Source organism: Convolutriloba macropyga, chromosome 2 (genome assembly GCF_964194025.1).
Source record: "Convolutriloba macropyga chromosome 2, txConMacr16.3, whole genome shotgun sequence".
Classification (NCBI taxonomy): Eukaryota; Metazoa; Xenacoelomorpha; order Acoela; family Convolutidae; genus Convolutriloba; species Convolutriloba macropyga.
Genome location: NC_134469.1, coordinates 4,273,900 through 4,296,396, shown reverse-complemented (window position 1 = coordinate 4,296,396; position 22,497 = coordinate 4,273,900). Strand labels below are relative to the sequence as shown.

The following is a 22,497-nucleotide window of genomic DNA, read 5'->3' as shown; positions in this document are numbered from 1 at the left end:
CTTTTGCGCCCCTGACTCTTGTTTTGACTGATCTAAATTTCTCCCTCATTCACAAGTGTCAGCTGCTGAACTCAAGTGGCGGAAGTGGACTAATAAAAGTCATGAAAAATATGGGAAAATTTTTGTATTTTCTTTAATTTTTAGTGCTTATAGTGGTATATTGAAACCTCTAATGACATTATTTGAAGTCCACCTTGGTAAGCTTTGTCATCCCATCCCCTAGCCGATTGAAGAAAGCTGCGATAGATTCAGTCTCCCAATAGTCGTTCGAGTGAATTTCGTTCAATGTTAGTCGGATATGTTCGTCTATTCGAACGTAAGCAGATGGCGTGTTTCTAAAGTTTAAGCGTTATAGTGTTAAGACAATTATCTGACTTCGTATAGAATTTTGTATTATTAATCAAATTCTAGTGCTGCTCCTTCCTTGCTGTCTCTTTTGAACTAAACTCTGAATATTGGATTTAGTACACAGTTTATTTGCGTTTTGTCTCAAATATATTGTTGTGTGATTGATTTTTAGGAAATTCCTCTGCTTCGCGATCTTTTCAGAATCCCTGATTAATTTTTTACCCCAATTGTCGGACGCACTTTCGTTCAGTAGACCGGTTTTGTTTACGCTTTCACGACGCTCTTTCAATGCTATTCTGCTTTTACACGTCGGACGTAATATCTTAAACAAATTGGAATGACTTTTCAGCTGAATTGCGTGATAAGTTTTTCCATCATATCACTAATAACGTCACTTAAGGTTTCTAAAGAACTTTCAAGGCCAATGGGGAGTGAATTGTAATGATATAAGAGTTCCTGGCGACCAAATTAAAATAAACATTCACATTTTTTTCCAAAAAAAAAGTTTTCCTGTGAGATTATGCGGGCTATGTTTTCAGTCAATTTATTTGAATTCAAGTGCATGTGCAATTCGATGAACCTGAATTTCACAAATGTTTTTGCAAAGCTTCCTGCCCTAAATTGGCGACCAGCTGAGTTACAAACAATTTGATGAAACTTGTTGTAGCAAACAACCTCAAACGATTATGAAAGTTGTCATAGATTCATGTTCTATTTGTTTGAAGTTATTGACTCAAAACAGTTAAATCAAATTGTTTGGAACTCAGCTGGACGCCAGTTTAGGACAAGCTTTGCAAACAATTCGTGTGAAATTCAGGTTTTATCGAGCTGCACGTTCATAGACACCGGTGTCTAAATTGGAATCGTCATCTGTGTCTAAGCATGTGCAACATGATGAAACCCGAATTTCACGAAGCTCTAATTTTGAGTATTAATCCTTTTACACAACGCATACGTATCCGTAATTGTGAGTATTAATGGTACCAATAACAGAAAGAATTTGAATTGGGGAGGAATAATCGGGGTCAAATAGTAGGCGGTGAAGTTAATAGAGGTCAATCAGCTGCTCAACGTTTCTTCTCACTAGTTTCGCAGCCTGCTGCTTCTAATGTACAGTTACTGGTTACCCTCGTTTGTTTGATGAAATGTGTTTGTTGTAGGTTCTCTGCAGGGTACTCGATCGATGGATGCTATGATGAATGTGATGTGGGATGACATGTCAATGAGGTGGAACCACATTTCATCAGTGTCTCAGAGGTACAGGAAGGGTCGAAGGGCTGTCAGTGCTGCCAAGAGTGCTTTTGGAAACTTCCTCAAAGGTAACATATCTTAGATCTATTCTGTTTTGCCCCCCCCCCCCCACCCCAGTGTTTTTTACGCCCCCAGTTACAAATTATATGTTGCTATATACCACGTTACTATGTAAAAGAAGCACGTGCGGCTGGGGGCTTAAAAATATAAGCTCACTAGGGGGGGGGGACAAAACAGAATAGATCCCATATCTTTATAAATGACAATACAGTTAATGGTGCTATTGTTCTGTTTTGAAATGAGATGTGATTTCTTCGTCTTACCACTGATTGTTTATAGCCCAAACGTGAATTGGCAATGAAAATTGTTGATGTTTAGTTGCTCTCAACCGCAGTTTGCAATTATATTAGTCCTGAGGTCTTTTTATGAGATTTTTGCTCACGCATTTTTCGTCTGACCCTTTTGACTTTTCCTCAAAAACGGACCCGCCGCCTCAATACCCACCCAAACACCTCACCCCCCCCCCCCTCCCCTGTACATCGTTGCGTCCGTAACCCAACGCGCTCTCTAGTCCTTTGAGAGCAATTCGCCCGACGCTAGAGCAATTCGCCCGACGCTAGTCTGTTATGTTAATTATTGTGACTACTTCAGGAACAGCAAAAGTGAATCCATTCAGAGCAGCAGCTGAGAATGCAGACACAACAGGGTCCACTGGGTCTGTGAACACGTGACCCACTACCCCCGAAGTCCATAGACCGCAGAAGCAGTACATATTAAGACAGCAAATACAGAAATATAAATTCTCCAATTTAATAAACTACTACTTTTCCCTTCCTCCTTATCTGCCCCTCTCCTGTCTCTTTAAATACAATAAGATGTAAATGTTACATTCCGTCTGAATATATTTGCCAAATTTTAGATAATTGTTAATATTTATTTACAGGGAACTCCTAACATGAGTTATTTGATTCAATCTTTTTTTCTTTATTCTCTGACTTACTGGAACTAATTTCAGTTCACACTGTTCTAGAAATAAGGGTAGCGAAAGCGACAGGTGTAAAAACTTTTAACATCACGCATCATAACTTTGGGCAGAATAAGTTAACGCATAATGATGTTACATGAAAAATGTTCATGAAGGTATTTAGAATGCAAACTACGTATCCAAAACCTTAATGACCGAAATCGCGGATGATAATTATGCCCACCATTATGCAGTATATGGTGTAATAATGGAAATTTTTTGTCAAATGTTATTTAGAGGAAATGGTTATGTTAAATAATCGTTGTTTAATCCCCCATCAGCTTGTCAAAAGACTAGCTTCTAGAGCTTTGGCTATCTAGAAAAAGCCAACCACTCGCCTGTCGTTCGAGAGCTTGTGTTCGTCAGTTTATATTTGGTTATGTTATGGAGTATCGACGGATCACACTCCGAGGTATCTTGACTTATCGAGAGCTGAAAAGGTTAAATCGAATTTCGTGTGTTTATTTGAAAGTCAGAGCCTCCTAATTTGTTGGGTAAATGTGACCTTCGTTTTTAATAGCCGCCGTTAGCCTGTCAAGTTCTATCATTTAGACGGTCTGCTGTTCAAAATTCAAAGAATTTAAATTGAAACCAGTCTTAAGATATGTTCACTTACTTTTCTCGACTTTAATTTCTCGACTGTCAATAAGAAGTCAAATAAGAGTCGATTTTAATTGCGCTGGGGTAGTAGAAGCGAAAAGCGAGTTTTAAGGCGTGAAAAAGAAGTTTTGTCTTTCAATTCGGAAATAAGTTTTTCTGTTGAAATGAAAGCGATTATGAGCGATTGAGTATCAAAGCTGTCATAGCTTAGTTAAGATGTCAGACTGCAATCCTGGACGTAGAAATTGAGAATATGAACTCTAAATGAAGTAGAATAGAGGTCATCCAAGCTTCCTAATTATTAGTTTTTGTTAACTTGAGACATTTGTGTTTGAAATCTGAAAATAAGGGGGTTACTTGAAATCAGAATCTCTAACCTGAATCAAAGTTTTTTTCTTTATATATAGTGATTTTTTATCTAAGGTTCTCAACAATCTATTTTGCGGCTATATTGGGGTAATCTGCCTGCTATCTGTCCTTAAAGCGGTGCACTCTTGTCCTCAGAAATACATTTTGATACATCGGGAACCGACCTGAATTGTTTCTTTTTTTTTGCGAACAGGAGAGGTCATATTTGTTTTATTGTTAATTGTTCTCGAATGAGAAGTAATTATTGTAAACGTGTGTGTCTTTTTTAATGCAAAATTTTGCTTGACCGTTTTTGCGCTTTTCTTCTGGAATAATCTTCCGTGACTTTTACGTAGACCTCTTACGTGACTTTTCTCACTTGATTTTTGAGTGATTTCAATTGCTCTCACTCCGAAATAAATTTTGTTTTACAAGAAAACCGGTTGTTAGAGATACGATGACAAGGCCCCGATAGCCGAGTGGTTAATTCCTCTGTTGAGGCGAAGGAACCGGAATCAGGAGGGCGGGGTTCCAACCCCCTCCCTTCATCAGATCTTTTTGCCCATAAAGAAAAATTTACCCCCCCCCCCCGTCATTGGGGAGCAATTTTTCCGACATTGGTCGGTTTTTGTTTCAATATTGTAATTAAATACAAAAAGGTATCGGTACACCCCCAATGCGTGTCGTTTAATTTCTACCGTCAAATGACTTATTTCGACTACCTAAATTACCTATTTCGGGATCTTTTATCGCATTTTGTGAGGTGGGTTGTTGCTTTCACTGTCGCCTCAGCTTGTGGGACAAAAGAATTTTTGAATGAGATTTATTTGGTTCTTTAATTGTTCTCGAACGAAGTTTGAAGCAATTATTGTAAACGTGTCTTTTTTGCAAAATTTTTGATTGACCGTTTCTACATTTTTTAAATTTTACCTCTTGCGTGACTTCTTCGCTATTGAATTTTAAAATTTTTTTGAGTGATTTGAATTGCGCGCATTCAGAAATTGTGTGCCCGAGACTACCAACCGAGAGCTTGAGGGTTTGAACCCTCCTTAGTCAAATGTTTTTGCATCAGAAAAGTTCCCCTTCGAAATTGATTGACACGTCAGTTTGTCGAGGACAATTCATCGGACGTTAGTCGGTTTATGTTTGTCTAAGTTGATAATTAATCGCTTTCAGATTGTTTGATGCAACTTTGACAATATTGGTTGAAATTTAAGATGAAGGTAATGGAAAACTTGCCATCTCTCCGCAGTTTTGACGAGTTCGTGGGCAACAAAGCAAGTTTCAAACTGCCTACGAGTGAAAATATGAACATCAGAATGAAGAAAAATTTGCTATACTACCAAACAAACTATTTCGTAATCATGTTCTGTCTTTCTGTCCTTTTTCTCTTCACCCATTTATTCGAAGCAGCTTCGGGACTATTCTGTTTTTTAATCTGTTTTGCGTGCTATCATATTAATGTGACAAGATTTCGCCATAGTGAAGAATCCTTCTTGGTTCGAGGGTATGGTCAACTTTCGGATATGATTGCTGGAGACGACGAGCAGAAAAAGAACGTTGTCAATTGGGTTTTTGTGGCTGCCACCTGCTTGGTTCTGTTCTCATATGGCAAGAATATGGCGCTGACCTTGGCCATGATTTTGGTGACGTCACTGGGTTAGTAGTGACGCCATTGACTGCTGATTAATTTGCTAATCATTTCAGTTTTGCTGTTGCATTTCAAATTATGTAAATTGTTGAGTTAGCCAAATTTTTTGCATTGATAGAACAGTTGACTGTGTAATGGGTCTATTCAATTAATTGGCTATTGGGCTAAATTAATGAATGCTATAGTTTACTAATAATTGAATAACAATCGGTATTTAGTCAGGGCGTTTGTATGTCGCAAAAGGTTGGCAACTGTAACCATAAATTATAAATTCGCATTTATAATTATTGCTCTTGAACGAAGTTTTAAGCAATTATTATAGTCGTTTGTCGTTTTTATGCAAAGATTTTGCTGGACCGTTTTCACTTTTGGAATGAGTCTAAGGTCCATTTCTTTTTTTAAGTATGGAATTCCCCCCCCCCCCCCCCCAATAGTCCGTTCAAGAGCAAATTGTGCGACGTTAGTCGGTTTTGTTTGAAAAATGTACTTTTCTGAAAAGGGTTTAGGTCTCCAGGCTAAATTCTATTCTGCAAATATTTTGGCAAGAATTGTAGGGATACAGTTACATCCATTCAAGTGTTGTAAATTGCTTCAAAAATCAGAATTTTTGTGTACTCTCAAACAAACATTTCCTCTTTTAATAACTTATCTAAATCTTCATATTCTTCATTCTTTTTGTTCTTTAAAAAACAAATAGTACTTAGTTTGAAGAGGAGTCCTAAGAACTGATCCATAAGAGAAAATTGTACTCCTATCTGTTTCATTTTGTTTGTACATATATCTGTGCGCAATAAATTACCTTCTAAATATTTGGAAACAAAATGGACAATTAATCTATCAAACTTTTCGACTGATTTTTGTCAATTCTGTAAGTTCAAATAATCGTCTGTTTCAGTGTGCCTGGCTCATGCAGCCTTCCGCAGAGTCGACTTTACCAACCAGTTCAGCTCAATGAGAGCCCAGATCTCTGGGTCACCCATGTACCACCTGATTGCAATTCTGGACTCGAAAGCCGAATCCTACTTCTCATCCTCCAGATCCTGAAGCTGTTTTTCGTCTTTGAGACAATAATTTTGAAGAACAATTTAGATGACGTTATTATGCATCGCATCGCAGTTTTCTCAAAATAGTTTCCATTAATAACATAGTGCAGTCGTATGTTAAGCGCTGTTGAGTATTTTCAAAGTTCTTTCATTTGGTGCTTATTATTTTTCTACATCCAATTCAAGAAGTTTGCAGAGTTAGCCACGAGCTCCGTAGAGATATTAGAATAGTGTCAGGTTTTGAATACCTGTTAGAATTCCGATGGATCTATCAGATCTCGTTTCAGGTTTTTCAATAAACAAAATAAATAAACAAATAAATAATGCGTTTTTAGTTGCTCTCTAAAGAAGTTTGGAGCAATTATTGTATACGTGTTTTTTATGCAATTTTTTCTTTCGATTTCACTTCTTCAGTAAATTTTTCCGACTTGGTTTAATTTTTGTTTGAACTGAATTGCTCTTTAGAAATTAAATTTTGCTAAAAATGTGATTGTAAGATGACCCTATCACAAGGCACTGATAGTCGAGTGATTATTGCTTCAGTCGATTGTGAAGGAGGTCGGGGGGTTTGAAAACCCTCCTTGAAAAGAATTTTTTGCCCTTTGAAAAAATTAACTAGTCTACAGCCCCTCTGAATTATATTGCCCCGGTTTTCGTTTGAGACCAATTTGTCCAGCGCTAGTCGGTTTGTTGTCCAGATAAAATTTGGAAATTTATCGGCTAGAAATTTGCACTTAAGTTAACTTTTAGTTTCAGCTCAATAATGTCAACCGGTCAGGAGAAAGCGCCAATGGTTCAATTAAAAGTAGAATTAAAAGTTTTGATGTATAGTTTCACTTCCAACAAATGCTATCCAAAGCAACCCTTAGAAAATACCTGATAATAGCGCTCAACTCATCTCTATTTAAAATAAAATCTTCCAATTAACCCTTAGTTTCGCATGGTTTTTTGTTGACCCAGAAAGTTAACTCATGAAACAGCCCAGAAAGCGCATATTCAAATTCCTATTTCATCCATTTTTGCCCGAAAAATCACTTAGAAACTGCCCAGAATCACATTTAAATCCAATTAAGTTAAAAGTTCCTTTTCATTTTGATAACTTGATCTTGACATCAGTTTTAATCATTCGTTAACCGAAAAATCATAGTGGAGACGGTTCCACTTCTTTTCACCCCGATTTATGTAACCCCCTATAATTTAACCCCGTATATAATCACCCCTCAGTCATTTAACCCCGCAATTTATTCACCCCGAAATCGTTTTAACACCGAAATCTTTTATCTATTTCGGCATCCAAAAGAACAATTAGCAAAGCTAAAGTTCAAAGGACTTAAATAACACGAAACTACTGACCTTCAAGAGTGCGGCATTGAACAGCTTGCGGTTGTTTCAAATCAAAGAATAATGACGAGACTCCTTTTTAGAACAATGCCTTTGATCGAAAAAGAACACTTGACAAGTCTGACCTCTTTGATTCAAGAAAGGTCAAAAACTGTCCTAGTCTAAAAGACGGAAAAACCGGTACTTTTCAAATGAAAGCATGTAAGCTAAATTTTAAAACCTACTTTCTGAGCAGGCATAAAATAGCAATTCAAAACAAAATTCAACCGTGTATTTAACAGAATTTCCAATGAAATCCAGATTGATATTTTTGCTAGCAGCTACGCTGTGCAAGCTTCATATCTAAATGTTGCAAAACTGTGTTCCCAATTAGGGGTCCCATCATAGGGTTAACGCCCGGGATCAAATTCCCTAATGAGTAACGATATGAAGCTTCGACGTAACTCCGTGAGGACGCAAGGAGGGCGCCAACTCAAAAATATTAAGATGGATTTCGAATTTAAATTAACACAAAAACAAACACAATAAAATACACAATAAATACACAACTAAGTCAAACTGGCAATAGCCCTGAAAAAATGAATATCATTTTCATCCCTGTAAATTTGCATCAAGTTTTGCACTTTCCCTTTCAAATTCTCATACCTCTTCTTCTTTGGGAATTTGTGACCGCATGAGGCATTCAAAAAGTTTAATTTTTGCACCGCAGCGTCTTTTTTGTAAATTAGTCAAAAGTTTCCAAATTCCGGGGTGGGATCCGCTGAATAAGGCTTGTATCCCATAATGCCAGCCCTCAACAGCATTGGTTGTTCTGGCAATTCCCTCAATGGCTGCGTCTCTTTGATTCCATATTTGTGGGGGGAATGTGGCAGGACGGTTCAATAGTGGACACTTGATATAACTTGTTTAGAAATATAGACAAAGCTCGTCTATTTTCTCAATAACGAAGCTATCTAAATTCTGCTGATCCGCCACATTAGTTATTTCCTCGACAATCAATTCAAAAGATTTTTCTATTTGCTCATATTTTTCGAAAGCTAGAGCAGGGATCATTTTAAGCGCCAGGGCCACTTCATGATTTTCTGACACCAGCTTTTTGAGTCCAAGTTCTCCAATTTTTCTAACAAAATTTTGAGTTAAATGGAAATAACAGCCCGACAACATAGAAGCTGGATGATGTTATTGAAAGGCATTAATAGGGGCAATTTCAAAATCCAACAGAACCTTATCTGGCTTACAATCTGGGGCAAAGGTGTCTAAGGCATCAAGTAATCGGCTGTTCGTTTTTTCCGTTTTGTTGGGAAGGAGGGCATATAAACAAGCAGGGGCAATACCGAGAACATATACATGAAGGGTGTATATTTGATAGAAGTTTTTGGGCGATAGTTTAAACGCTCCATCCCCAAGCCAAAACTTGGAGCTTTCGAGAACCGATGTCATATAGGGATCACCAAAAACTAAAATACGCTCGTGGTCATCTTTTCCGCTGTCATACCGCAAAAAGTCTTGAAACTTATCAGGTATATCAAAATGCCGGTCCGATGGCTCATGAATTGACACTGTTTGTATAACCTTTCTCAAGCGCTGCGAGGTTTGTATTAAATTTGGTTTTGACGGCAACGCATACTGGGTTGAAAGAACGTCAGTTACTGGTGAAATTGCGGAAGCGACGGCTGCTGCGGGTGTTAGGTTTTCACTCAGGTCTTTAATCTCTTTTATAACTTTTCGTGTGGCCGGCTTTCCAATCGAAGCACTATGATTGTGCTCACCGTTCACGCGAATAAGTTGATCATCTTGTGTTAAAGCGGAAATGCGGCACTTGTAACTTTGATATTTTGAGCAATTCCAGGCAGTGGTAAACTTATTTAATCTTTTAACTTAAAACTCATGGCCTTCTAAAACCAATATTTCTTTGTTTTTTGAAGAAATAGTAAACTCAAAGTCGGCAGTTATCATGCTGAATTCAAAATGCAATGAAACAAGAAATGTTCTTGAGTTCCATCCACTTTTCAATTGCTTTTAATTGCCCCATTAAGGATTAGTTGAGATAACTAATTCGCTAATTGTTATAGTTTTGCATTAAACTATTGTGTCGTTAGCTCTATGTCCCTGAATATTATGATCCATGAATTTACAGATTAAAATCGGGGTGAAATGATTGAGGTGTGAAAAGTATGTTCACACCTCAGTCATTTCACCCCGATTTTAATCTCCATTAATTAAAATAGAATTAATTGAGGCTTAATTATCTTCAATTATAGGAAGCTTAAAATCGGGGTGAAACAATATAGGGGTTAATTAATTGAGGGGTTAAATGATGTAGGGGTTATAAAATCGGGGTTAAAATATAGGGGGTTAAAAGAATAGGGGTGAAAAAACAGAACACCAGTGGAAACAACCAAGATGTACCCAAAATGTACTGATGAAACAGCCCAGAGTATCATACTCAATATCATTTAAATTCTTGTAGATTGTACAATTTTATTTCTATTCTCTAAAATAACTTTGAAATACCCCAGATCTATGATAACCTGATATGTACTCAAAACCACAATTTTAGATTCGTAGTCTAGATTTTGCACAGTTTGGTATATCAATTACTATCCGACAATTACCCATAAAACAGCCCAGTTCTCATGCCTACTTGTTATGTACTCGAGCACTATTTTTGGATTCTGTCTGATTTCAAACATTTCTCATCCATTCTTCAGTGAAGCTGGAAAATATTCACCCCAAAGTTATGCTTTGTTCGAATATAACTGGAGTTACATTGTTAAATTTGTTGTTTAACGTTGACTATTTACCAAAAATTACTTAACGTAAATGAATTATTTAAATATTCAGTATCATCTGATGTTCAAAGTTACAGTCGGAATAATCGCTTCAAATGGCGGCTCCGAAACAGCCCTGATAAATGGTAAGTTCATAAACATTCAGCAATATTCAAATCCCTCAGCGCATTTTCAAATTCGTAGCTTACTTTTTCCATAATTTTTGTATCCATTTTTGACAATAAAAAATTTTACTAATAATTTTCAAGGATTCGGTGTATTGTTTGTATGATCCGAATTTTAGTCTTTAGTTGAACCAGTTCTGAACGCATCAAACACATTTTTCCCATATCTGTTTCTTAATCTGTTTTTGGCATTACTGTTAAAAAAACATCCAAACCTGTACAAACCATCCAAACCTGTACCTGAAATTTTGGGGTCAGTTTTCGACCGTGTTTCACCAAAAATCGTTGAGCATCAGGAATAATTATTACGTTGCTCAAAGGCATTTAAGAACTAAAACAGCCTACAAGAGGACCGCGATAATGCCCCCTATAATCAGAAATTTCAAACATCAGAAATCTAGCAGAAAATATTGGTTTTTCTGATTCCTGAATTCAAAAAGTAGTTTTTTTTTTTAAAAAAAATCTGAAAGATTTTGCAAATCTATGCAATTTTGGGGTCTTTTTTTAACCATGTTTCATCAAAAACCGAAGACGTATGAGTCTCCAGAAGTAAGGGAATGTCGAGAGCAATTAGAAGACATGACATTGGGGCATCAGGTACCATTATTACGTCGCTCCCAAGCATCTAAAAGAGTGTACAATAGGATCCAAAAATCCCCCCCCCCAAAAAAAATCTGCTAATGGAATCCAGAGGGCGGACAGTGTTTTTTAATTCCTTGGGCAGCGAAATTCTTGATAACGTTTCATTAAGTTGACTTTTGTGTTCTGCTCTCATTTGCTCGTAAAAGAATGTGATTAAGTCTTTGCCAACACCCAAATATAACTAATGCATGGGATGAATTGGGAAAGATAAAGTTTGGTTCGGAATTATCGAGAGAATTGCACTTTTGCCTTTAACGCCTTGTGTTCTCTTTTCGCTATCCCCTTTCCTTCCAACTTTTGAACGGAGTTCCTCAACACTGCCGCTCTGCAATTCAGAGATGTTCAGCAAATGGGATTCAGTTTTTTTGTTCTCAAACCAAAATTAAAAAATTTAAAATTATTGAGAGTTGGGCTGATTTTTGACCATGTTTAATCAGAACTCAATACGAGATTTTGAGCCTAAAATTTGGGGAGGGGTTTCAAAAAAGAGAAGTGATAAGACATGGCATATGGGACACTAACTACCATTTTTACGTCGCTCAGAGCAATCTATCGATGACTGAACTCAAAAGATCACAACTCCAAAATTTGTAGCAAAACATATCAGAATCGGCACTTGAACGCTAAGACAAAGTGCTGTGAAGTTCAATCTGCTGTTTCTAATAGGCACTGTGTTTCTCATCTAGAGCAAAAGTTAATAGTGCACAGATTATAGTGAATTGCTTTTGCCTTTTTGTGAAGCGCTGAACCAGTGACACAGAATGTGTTAGTGTTAATGCCTGTATGATACTTTCAACTGTCGACAGGTGTGCGTTGCCGAGTGAAGCTATCTCTGTATTGTTCTTACTGATTCTTCGTTTTTTAAGACATATGGCTGTTAAAAGATCATTGAGTCAAAGAAAACAGTGGAATTCAATCCTAACTCTCACAATCTGATAGTGAATTATGAAAGTTGTAATTCAGATCCAGATGTAAATTATTATCTGATAGGTTTTTCCGCTTTCAGTTGTGTATCGCACATTTCGGCTATCTCTAATTTATATGCAAAAACTGAGTTTTTTTAATCGTAGGACTGTTACAAGAATAGCCAGTGAATTGAAGGAAATAGTGCAAATGAGTCCCATACAATGTCAAAATTTGATCGTACATAACAGCAAGCTTTAATGCAGATCCAGGCGCGTTATTGTAATGCTTTGCATTAGGATCGTTCGCTTACAGGTGTGTATCTTTATATAAGAGCATTAACTGTTTTGTTTTTAAACATAGGACTGTTAACAGAACGGCCAATTCAAGAAAATGGCGTAATTCACTCTAAAAAGTTGTTACACTGTGCTAGTGCATAACAGTGAGCAAAAATCGAGATCCAGGCGACCTGGATGCTACAGTTGAAGAAAACGAACTAATATGAACAGATTCCATTACGCAAGGAGATAAAAACTTAGAAACGTTCAATAATCTGCTATGTTTCTGTAAAACAGTAACGCTGAGTGTTACAACAGTCAGACTCACCCATTGAGTATTCAAACATACTACAACATTCAGAAAACAGATAATCGATTTTAAAAGATTCACAGTTAAATACCACACGTAGTTTGCAAAACAGTCATTTTCAACTTTGAACCCATTAGAACATAAGCCCTCCCCATGATAACTGACATGAATTAACAGACGCTGTTTTAATGCCTCTACTGACGCTGTCTCTAAACTGTTTGAGATGATGGCTGCTCTCTTTTTTGCTTGTTTGGTTGCTCGTTGCTGCTCTATGCTTGTAATAATTTGTCCTTGTAACTGCTTTCTCGACTTAGTTTAATTGCTCAATCAATAAAGAAAATAAACTCAGCATAAACACAACTGAAGAACATAAATGATGCTCGAAATCACAACAAATCTGATTGATCAATTTCAAAAATTTAAACGAATTTTCGTCTGTAGATTAACCAATGTACAGTACATTAAACCAATTACTTTTAATCTTCCATAAACAGGAGCAGAAGCTTTCGTACTAGTACCGCCTTTAAGTTGTTAGGTTCGAAGGGGAGGCATTGGTTATACTTCCCGTCCCGCAGTTGTGCGTATATCTCTTGCAACTTTGGACCTGTTTTTACACACCACCTCGCTCCACGAACTGCAAGCAACTGCTTTTCTAATTTTTCCTGAATATCACATTCTTCAGTAGTCTTCTCTGTTTTGGTAAACAAGCACTTGAAGCGCAGTCAAATTTTTCTCTTAGTTTCTTTTTTATTCAAAAATACCGTTTCTTCCCGCCCCCTAATTTTTGAAAACACTATACTCCAAATCCCTTACTTCTCTTTTCTTCCTCCAAAAAGACCGTTGCAGGCCTCAGATTAACTGAGTAATTAAAATTAACTTCATCTTTCCCCAAGAAAAAGCTCATAACATCACTTGTCTCCTGACACACATTGTGTCTCTCGCCTCTGCCAAGGACTAAAATGTCTTTGCTCTCGTCACCCACAAATTTCCTCTTTGCCCGAGACATATGAAATAAAAATTCTTTAACACAGTGACCAACTACATCTTCAGAGAAGTATTTCGATAGAAGTAACGACGCATAGAATTTCGAAACCCAGAAGTGGATTCTAGCTCAATACCACTCTGCGCCATACCAAAAACAGCATGCCCAAGATCATCCTCCATTTGTTCATTTGGACTGAGATATTTCAGGGCATAGTAATAGAGTGGTATAGTAAAAGAACCATAGTAATAGAAACGGAGTTATCTGAAGAAAGTCAAGAAAATTTAAGCCAATAGTCTAGAAATGAAAAATTAGATTTTTAAAATGAGAATTTTATTAAGCAAATAGCAACAACTGATATCAGCAAATATTTGAGGCAAAAACAATTATCACCTAACGCAAAACTTACACAAATAACGTCATTAATCACCTTTGAGATCTGTAACACACAGTTTCTATACATGTTCATTATTTATACAATTTCAATATTCATGCATACCTTTGGTTGCAAATTAACGCTCAGAACACCCAAAGCAAACCAAATTACAAATTAGCCCCCCTTCCCCCCATGAGCGAAAGTAAAAACTTTAAGTACAGAAATTTGTCTCTTGCAAACTAATTAACAACGCATTAGTCGCTTTTTAGTCAGGAAACGCGCATTAAAGCAATCTTTAGTCAATAAATGGAGTAAACATCACTAGCCTAAAGACCTAAGGAATGTTTAAAAACAAACTTTAGGGAACTTATGAAAAAATAACTAACGTCATTATAAGTTCTACTTATTTGCACAAACGTATGCTTGCTGGAATAGTTCACAAAAGTTTACAACTCATATTTTAAAGGTATCGCAGATTAATACCAAAAACCAAGTTTTTATTTTTGCTTGTAAAGCGCTTTTTGCTAACAAAACTGATTTTGTTCTATTTTTCAAAATTGAAAACCGAAATCTATTCGCAAGAGCTGTACTTGAAATTATCAAATTTAGTTTTAAGACAATAATATAGACGGATTTATGACAAAAAATGTACATCAGTGTACCAATGATTGAAATGGTCCCGTCGCGCTTATAGGCCAAATGTCCCAGCCAAACAAAAGTTCGTCAAATGCCACAACAAATATGTGCGGAGAAATTTTAAGGATTAGATTTTTTTCTTTACACAAAAAAAATTTAGATCAAAAGGCCAAAAAAAGCAAAAAATCACTACTTCTATATCCAAATGTTTGAAGCGGCCCCTTTTATCAGCCATTTCGTCTAGCAAAGTACTATCTCGTTAATAAACTTTTGCATTTAATACAAATAAATCCTTAGAATTAAAAAATTTGTTTTCATAAAAAATTTTGAAGCTGAATCCGCCGATTCTACTGGACACCCAAATTGCGATTCAAACCTAATTTACCAGTTGCAACCATACACCAGTAGGTTCAACCTCATGGGTTATTTATCTCAAAAGAAATCTTATTTTCTAACTAACCACACTCTTCAAGGGCAAACAATGAGAGTCCCATTTGAAAATATTACGGCTAATCTTACTCCCCAGCTTGATACATTCACTTATCTGGTACAACAAAATTTTCTCACAGAAAAACAACACGCTCTTAACAGCTAGATCAACGGATCTTTGAGCTCCAACAGATAGAAAATCTGAAGCATCAACTCCACATCCTCCTCATCGTGTTGAGCACTCATTGAAAGGAAGTTTTTTTGTGTTTGTTGACGTTCAGTACCTCCTTTATTCTTTCTCCGGCGGTGCGAAAATAAATTGGTTTACACGCTTAATTATTAGAGTTGATTTGCTCATTTCATCGGTCCCATTACTTGCTACAAGTAAATATCAAATATCCAACCAATCAGTTGTATCTCTATTGGAGATACTAAAGTCATTTCCTTATCCGTTTAAATTATAACAATTCAGTTTGATCAATTCACCGTTCCCCTTGCTTGAACTTTTAGTCAAAAGGAGTTCGTTTTTATTATCAAAGCGAATCTGCTTTTCATTGTTTTGTCAATAGATTCTTAGCTTCGAATACATGTCTTACAATCTTCCAGAAGACATCAAATACTTTAAAACCTAATGCGATTTCGCTGATTTTGTTGAATCGCAAATTATTAAAACATCCAAAATTTTTTCGTTGGAAGCAATTTCTGCTCTCCCATTTCAGTCCATTGGACATTCGAAGTTATCCTATTTCTGAAATATTTCTAATGAAGTTGTTGTTTATTTTCATCAGATTCCTGAATACGACTTAATCGAGCCGAAATAATAAAGCCTATCCATTAGGAGGAAATCCTTAATATTTCCATTCGCCATATATAACTTATAAACTGATTCTTATCTTTGTTATTCATACTGAGGAAATTCTTGACCTCAAAAAATTAGAAATTGTTATGCTCCCTTCTGAATTATTATGCATGCAGTTCTATAAAAAATATTGCAACACTTCTTATCACATTTTTTTAGGCGAATTCGCCCAATTTAAGTTAATTCGTTTTAATAGCTCTGTTAAACTTATTGCTGACTTCTACTTCTCTATTCAAGAACACTAAATAATCATATTTGCAAGAGATATCCAAAATAACGAAATTGTAATTCTTTTTGATCTTCCGACCATTTCCGATATCAACATACGTCTTCAGCATCTTGGCGATGGCCAAATTACAGACCTAGAACTTTTCCAAAAATATCATTAACACGTTTAAGTAATAACAGTTCTTCGGTCGTTTTATATAATCTTCTGCATTCATTCTTCCCATTGCGCTTTACCCAAACTTGATTTAGTTCCTTCTCCATAATGAATACACATTTTGAAGGAAGTAATAACATTGAATGGTTTCGAGATTATTGCTCACTTTCTGATCATTTTTAATCCGCATGGATAAATTTAACATTTTTTAACAATAAAGTTAACAGATTTTCCAACTTATATTTTACCGATTTTCAATGTAAAGTTATTTTATTTCTTGAAGATTCAGAACAGAAAAAAAACATTGCTATTTATTTTGAAATTATGACCAAAAGCAAAATAAAGCGTGGCTTAAAAACAATTCAAAGTGATCAAGAAACATTGAAAAGTAATTCCCTGAAGTACGAATTCAAAGCTTGCTGTGATTGAATCCCTATTTAGCAGCCACTCAACTGAATTCCACAAGTATAAAAGGCGCTTGCACGCTCAAACAGCAGTACTTTTTGGTCCCTGATAACTTCAGATTTAATTAATGCTCCCGTATCGTTCACTTGCCTAAATCTCAACTTATTTGAGATAGCTTTTAATTTAGAATTTTTTGTGACTGTTTCTTAACTAAGAACTCTCTAAGTTATAAAATATTAATTTAGCACAATTTTGGAGTTAAGGTAACTCCAACTTAACACTTAATTTCTATCTAAGTCACAGTTTAGCTTAGAATAAATTAACTTGAGCTATCTAGTGCTATTTCAATTTTATTGATTTAACTTTTTTATCTCTTCATACTGTGTTCATTTTAATGCTGTTTAGCATAACTTATTAGTTCATGTTTGCGTTTAACTTTCCTTAATACTTAACTATATACCAAGAGAAGAACTAGAGGTTGAATTCTCAAGTGTTAGATGTGGTCCCGCGATTAACCTGGTCGTTTAAGTATCTAGTGTACGGAGCAGCAGTACACCATCAGTAGAAATTTGATGTGTACCCGTTTTTAGCTGAGAAATTTCATTTAAAATTTCCCCAGTTTTTCAAACTGAAATATAAATTAATCAGTCAATAGCAGCGCAGCAGAGAAAATTTTTACTCTTACGTCGCGGCGTGAGCACTAAAAACTAAATTATGAAATTGGAATTATTGCTAAGAGACTGGAACAGTTGAAGCAGCCACTGCGTAAAAAATATTGAAAGATAAGACGCATGAGAGACGATGCGTAGCCGGATATTTAGTTCCCCGCAAATTAATTTTCAGAACAGAACGTAATGCCGGTGAATTTTTGCAGTGATCTTTAAACATGCCGCAGGGCCAGGTGCTGAAGTAAAATCAGTTCTCGATGGCCTGGAAGGTATCGGCTGCCGAGTGCGGTGGTAACGGCGCCTGTATTTTTCTATCCTCAAATTTCAAGCAAAATCTTGATTTGCTGTTTTATTTTTTTGCGCCAATTTTTCTTTACAGAAAGTGTTTCTGTAATCTTTGTGGAGTTACATTTTAAATTTTTTCGTTTAAAAAGCTGCAGTTTTCATCGAGATCAGAGGACGATATTTTGAGAACTTTTTTGGGCCTGATGGCATTGAACGTAATATCTTGATGTACTTTATTGAATCGTTTTCTCTTGAAATCAAATTGAGGTTTAAAAAAGGGGCCTCTCAAATTGTGCCACCATAGTTCTCATGGCTAATTCTGCCCCCATTGATATGATAAATGAGGTCATACATTTCAATTGTGCCATGAAATAGTTTTCAATTAATTTAAACACTTTTTAACATCTGTTTTCATTCTAGTTTTTAGCTTTACCATGAAGAGTACTGGTTGCTTTTTTCCGCTCTTTAATGTAATTTCTCCGTTTCAGATATGAAAGAATATGCTGCTTGCCGTTTTTGCCAACGATTAGTTTCAATGTTACACTTTTGCATTGTGTAATTAGTTTGTTCTCCGTGTGAAATGATAGATTGACAGTCATTATACTGAATAACGGAGCATAGATACATTAGACGCTGAGTTCAAACGGCTTTTTCTTGTGGAAAATTTCCCTTTTACTTCATACAGACGAATTCAATTCTACTGAAAATTGAACAGCAATACACTAAAAATTTTGCTTTTACGTTATTTTCGTTAGTTTTTTGTATGTGTGATCTGTATTAAAGATAATTATTTACGTTGAATCTTGCAAATGATATCTAGCTGAAAATCGACAGCCGCTCGACCTTATTTTGAAGCTTCAGAGGATTTATTTTATTTTGCATGTTACATCACTATTTGGCGCATACTTGATATTTCCCGTTGATGTAAATTTAGACCGATTATTTTGAACAATTCGCGATTTCCCAGAGGAACAGAATTATTACCGACTGGACAGGAATATTTGTATATCGTTGGAGAGTTTTACGGGTGAAATTCAGTCTGTTTATAGTTGGGTGATTGTGGGAATTTGTGGTTGAATCAATTTTTGCGCAGTTGTTTTATGAGCTTCCTGCGATCCTCTTTTTCCTCTTCGCGCAGTAACGGAAGCCATAAAAACAACAATAACAACAACAGCTCTTGGGACCCACAAAAATACATCAGATACAAAAAGTTTCAAAGGTTAGTCAGTTAAATGTATTTTTTACAAATTAACTTCTATAACTTTATTATATTATAACCTTTATTTTAGCTCAATATTATAACTTACCATTATAATAACTTACCACTTGTATAACATACCACTATTTCAACTTACAACTATTATAACTCAACACAAAATTAACTCCCAAAAATGTGTTTGTGTGTGCTTGGTTGCGCGCGTGGTATGTATCTGTTGAGGACCAAGAAACCAATTTTGGAAATGATCATATTTTGTGCATAGGGGCTCTGCTGTGGTATTGATCGGCCCTCAATAGTTATCAAGGCAGTTGGTTGTAACTGATTTCAGTTTATGTGACCGTTTAATCTGTATATGTATACACTGGGTCTAGGAAATTAACCCCTGTTTAAAAAAACACCTAATTTTAGATAGGAAATGAAACCCCCTTTAAAAATAACATTTTAAAATTGACTTTCGGTCATATAATGTTCGGTTGTGTGAGTTTTATATAAAGTCCCACGGGCCGCTGGGGCATGGTCAAACGCACTAAATGCGCAGTTCTTCAAAGTTAAGGGATTTATTTCCTATCTAAAATTAAGTTTTTTACCGGGTTCTTTACCGAAGCCGGTATTGACTGAAACTAATATACGTGCTTTTCTATTTTTGCTCACAGCGCCGACAGTGTGCTGTTTGCAAGTAGTAGTCGAGGTCTGTCCAGGTCCCATGAAAGGGAGAGAGAAAAGAATAGACGCCGATCGGGACGGCTGTAAGTGTGGATTTATGGATCCCATTGTAGAGAGTAGAAATTTGGGGTGTTGTACTATCCGTCCATGTTGCAGCTCTCTTTGATTCTTACTCAGACATTCAAAAGAATCCGGTTTATGACTCTGTTGCGCTTGTGGTAAAGAACAACTTGTCGCAAATTTATGAAAACCTTTTTATGGTTCTACCTTTTTTCACTCCGATTCATTTAACCCTGCATTTGTTAACAAACACCCTATCATTTTGCCCCTCTATCATTTCAAACCGCAAAATAGCAGCTATGTCTTCTCAGAGTTACAAGTATGTTTTCTCATAATTAAAAGGATAATTTAGCCTCATGTTCTGTTGTTACAGTTTGATATCATGTACCACGGGCCATGGCGAATGGTTGTTGTGCCACTTTTAATATTAGAATTTATGAATCGTGGTGAAAGAAGAGAGGGTGAAATAATGGGGATAATGTGAGAGGGGGTAATACAAATAGTGAAAAGGGACAAATAGCAAGATCTTTGAATTTGTTGGATGTGTGATCAAGAATCAAAGTGTCCTCCTTATATTAGCTTATTGTATAGGGTGCCAATTGAGCTTGCTTTATGTTGTATTCCCTAGCTTACAGGAACAGAACAATTAAATGCCTCGCTTGCTTTTTTTAAACCGCAAAGTGTAGTTAATCCGTGGTATAAATGAGTGGTTTTGTTGAGGGTGATGTGTTCTAGAATTCAAAACCTAGACCATCAAACGGCGTTTTTTATTGTTCCGACCCCCACTTTAGTGGGGAGGGAGGAACTATATACTCAACTGAGTTTTTTTTTTCTTTTTTACACTAGACGAATAAAGTTGTCAGCTGTTCTAAACTGAAAATATAGTTGTTTTGCGTGATCTAAATTTCCCGCTGATTCACAAATGTCTTTGTTTCACTTCAAATTTTATTAAATTTCCATTTTTGCTCATGTTCTGGAACATTCTTCGACTTCTTGAGTGATTTGTACTCTTGAATTCTTCTTTTTTGAATGATCTCGCTCATAGTTCCAGCTTCTTATGGTTTAGGACGTTTAACTATCTAGCTTTTCTGTTAAGTCAATTCTGGCCGATCGATATGCTATCCTGGCTTTTTAAAGTCAATTGAGGCCAATGGATGTTTTTTTTACTGAGAGATAAAGAAATGGTGTCATTGAAAAGCTCATAAACACTAAATTGATTCTTGTAAATCGTTTGTCAAATGCGCGACGAAAAAAATTGGTAAAAGTTTTTTTTTTCTGACCATTTGACGCTCTGTATTAACTTAAATGCCTGTTTGATTTTGCTTGAATAAATTTGCAGTAGAGTTATTGTTAGATATGTTATCGATTGCTGAAAATTGATATAAAACTTGGCTTAAATGAAAAGTTAGTATTTGAAAACAAATAAAATTTAGTTTGGAATGCAAAAAAAAACAAAATTTGATCAACAAAAATCTCAGCTCAATTCATTCAAAACTGAGCGAGATGTCTTTTGAGCGAGATGTCAAGTGTGATAAGCGAGGCTTGTGTAACCTGAAAGATGTGAAAGAAAATCAGAATGAATTAATAAAACTCCGGACACTCGGTGCTTATCTGTAGTCAAGCTGAATTTAGCTACGGACTCAAATAAGCCGTTTACTTTGTTATTCTAACAAGGAGGCTCGGTAATATGCGATCGCACATAAGTTTCCGACCCCGCTCATCCACAATTTTGGAATAATTGTACCACATGAGGAACAGATAGAAAAACACAAAAAATTTTTTTGTGAATCCCAAAACACCCAAATATTTAAAAAAAAATAGTGTATGAACGAAAAATAAAATAGCCCCCAAAGCAAATAACTCAGTGGAGTAAAAAAATGATGCACTAGATTGATGAGCCAATGATATGCCAATATTAAGAAAGCGAGTTAAGGCGAACAGCAAAAACAACAATAACAAACATTAATTACATCAAAAACTTTGTCCGTTTTAAAAAAACAAAACTTAATAACAAAGTCAACATAGCGTCAGATAAAACTGCAACTTAATAAAATAACTTGTAATTCACGAGAAACGATATGGGACCAGTCCATAATAAGGCTTGGTAACTACTAGACAAAAAAGAACAAAAACAGTTAAGTTAAAAAATTAGCTAAGTTTTTTTTAAACGACTTCAAAAAAATGAAAAACATTAGAAATCAAGTTGAATATCCCAAATACCAGAGCTTCTTTTGAAGGGCATTAAGACCTGTCCTTATTCAATTTTTCTGCGGCTAAAAAACAAAAAAGACAACAAAGAAAAACTCAATTAAAACTTGCCAGAAAACAATGTCGAATCCTTAACGCAATTTTTTGGCTCGATTGCAATACGTTCGATTGCGCAATACGTTCGATTGCGCCCTCCTCAAACACCTATAATATAGTGTGTGGCCTTTCATCTCTTCATTAATAAGACTAGTTGGCAAAAGTAAGTAGTACTTTTGTTTTTTTTTTTCGAAACAAAATTACTTCCAAAGTCTTAAAAGCCATCAATTACAAAGAATTAATTGAATAGGTTCGTTTAATCGTCCAATGGAAGCCCTTAAGAACTGCAATTGTCCAGAATATGTCTTGCGTCTACAAAAAACGTCAAAGATGACAAGTCAATTAATTTTTTTTGTAAAACGAAGTCTAAGACAGAAAGGTCATAACGAATTCTTTAATTATATTAGATTTTGTGACACCAATCCCTTCTGACACTTTTTTGACCCCAATACTTTGATATTCGACCTGTAATTAACTAGACTAGGTAGCAAAAAGACAAAAAAAGAAAATTGCGAATTTAAAAAGTGTTTTTTT

General features: G+C 35.8%; 3 protein-coding genes across 6 annotated transcripts in view; all 3 read left to right on the top strand.

The window, feature by feature from the left end:
- The window catches only part of LOC142335072 (late secretory pathway protein AVL9 homolog), a 72,670-nt gene extending 70,098 nt beyond the window's left edge, over nt 1-2,572 (top strand). The window contains exons 7-8 of the mRNA XM_075383410.1: nt 1,509-1,667; nt 2,251-2,572. Of these exons, the coding sequence (XP_075239525.1) occupies nt 1,509-1,667; nt 2,251-2,330 (239 nt within the window). The 3' untranslated portion in view covers nt 2,331-2,572. The remainder of the gene's footprint in view (nt 1-1,508; nt 1,668-2,250) is intronic.
- Nucleotides 2,573-4,751: 2,179 nt separating this feature from the next.
- Nucleotides 4,752-6,453, top strand: LOC142335069 (uncharacterized). Its single transcript, XM_075383407.1, has 2 exons — nt 4,752-5,230; nt 6,118-6,453. The coding sequence occupies exons 1-2, from the start codon at nt 4,789-4,791 to the stop codon at nt 6,264-6,266; spliced, it is 591 nt and encodes a 196-aa protein (XP_075239522.1). The 5' UTR covers nt 4,752-4,788; the 3' UTR covers nt 6,267-6,453.
- An 11,734-nt stretch (nt 6,454-18,187) lies between these two features.
- Nucleotides 18,188-22,497, top strand: part of LOC142355809 (putative phospholipid-transporting ATPase IIB) — a 55,780-nt gene continuing 51,470 nt past the window's right edge. For 2 of the 4 annotated variants that reach the window (XM_075407869.1, XM_075407873.1), the window contains exon 1: nt 18,188-18,936. In XM_075407869.1, the coding sequence (XP_075263984.1) occupies nt 18,818-18,936 (119 nt within the window). In that variant the 5' untranslated portion in view covers nt 18,188-18,817. Of the gene's footprint in view, nt 18,937-19,589; nt 19,683-22,497 lie in introns of all 4 variants that reach the window. The other 2 variants (XM_075407865.1, XM_075407879.1) reach the window with 2 other exon arrangements.

Excerpts from the sequence above, each read along its gene's own strand:
- LOC142335069 (XM_075383407.1), top strand. The coding sequence starts at position 4,789 with ATGAAGGTAATGGAAAACTTGCCATCTCTCCGCAGTTTTGACGAGTTC. Across the intron at positions 5,231-6,117 it reads GATTTTGGTGACGTCACTGG|TGTGCCTGGCTCATGCAGCC; the intron begins GTTAGTAGTGAC and ends CGTCTGTTTCAG.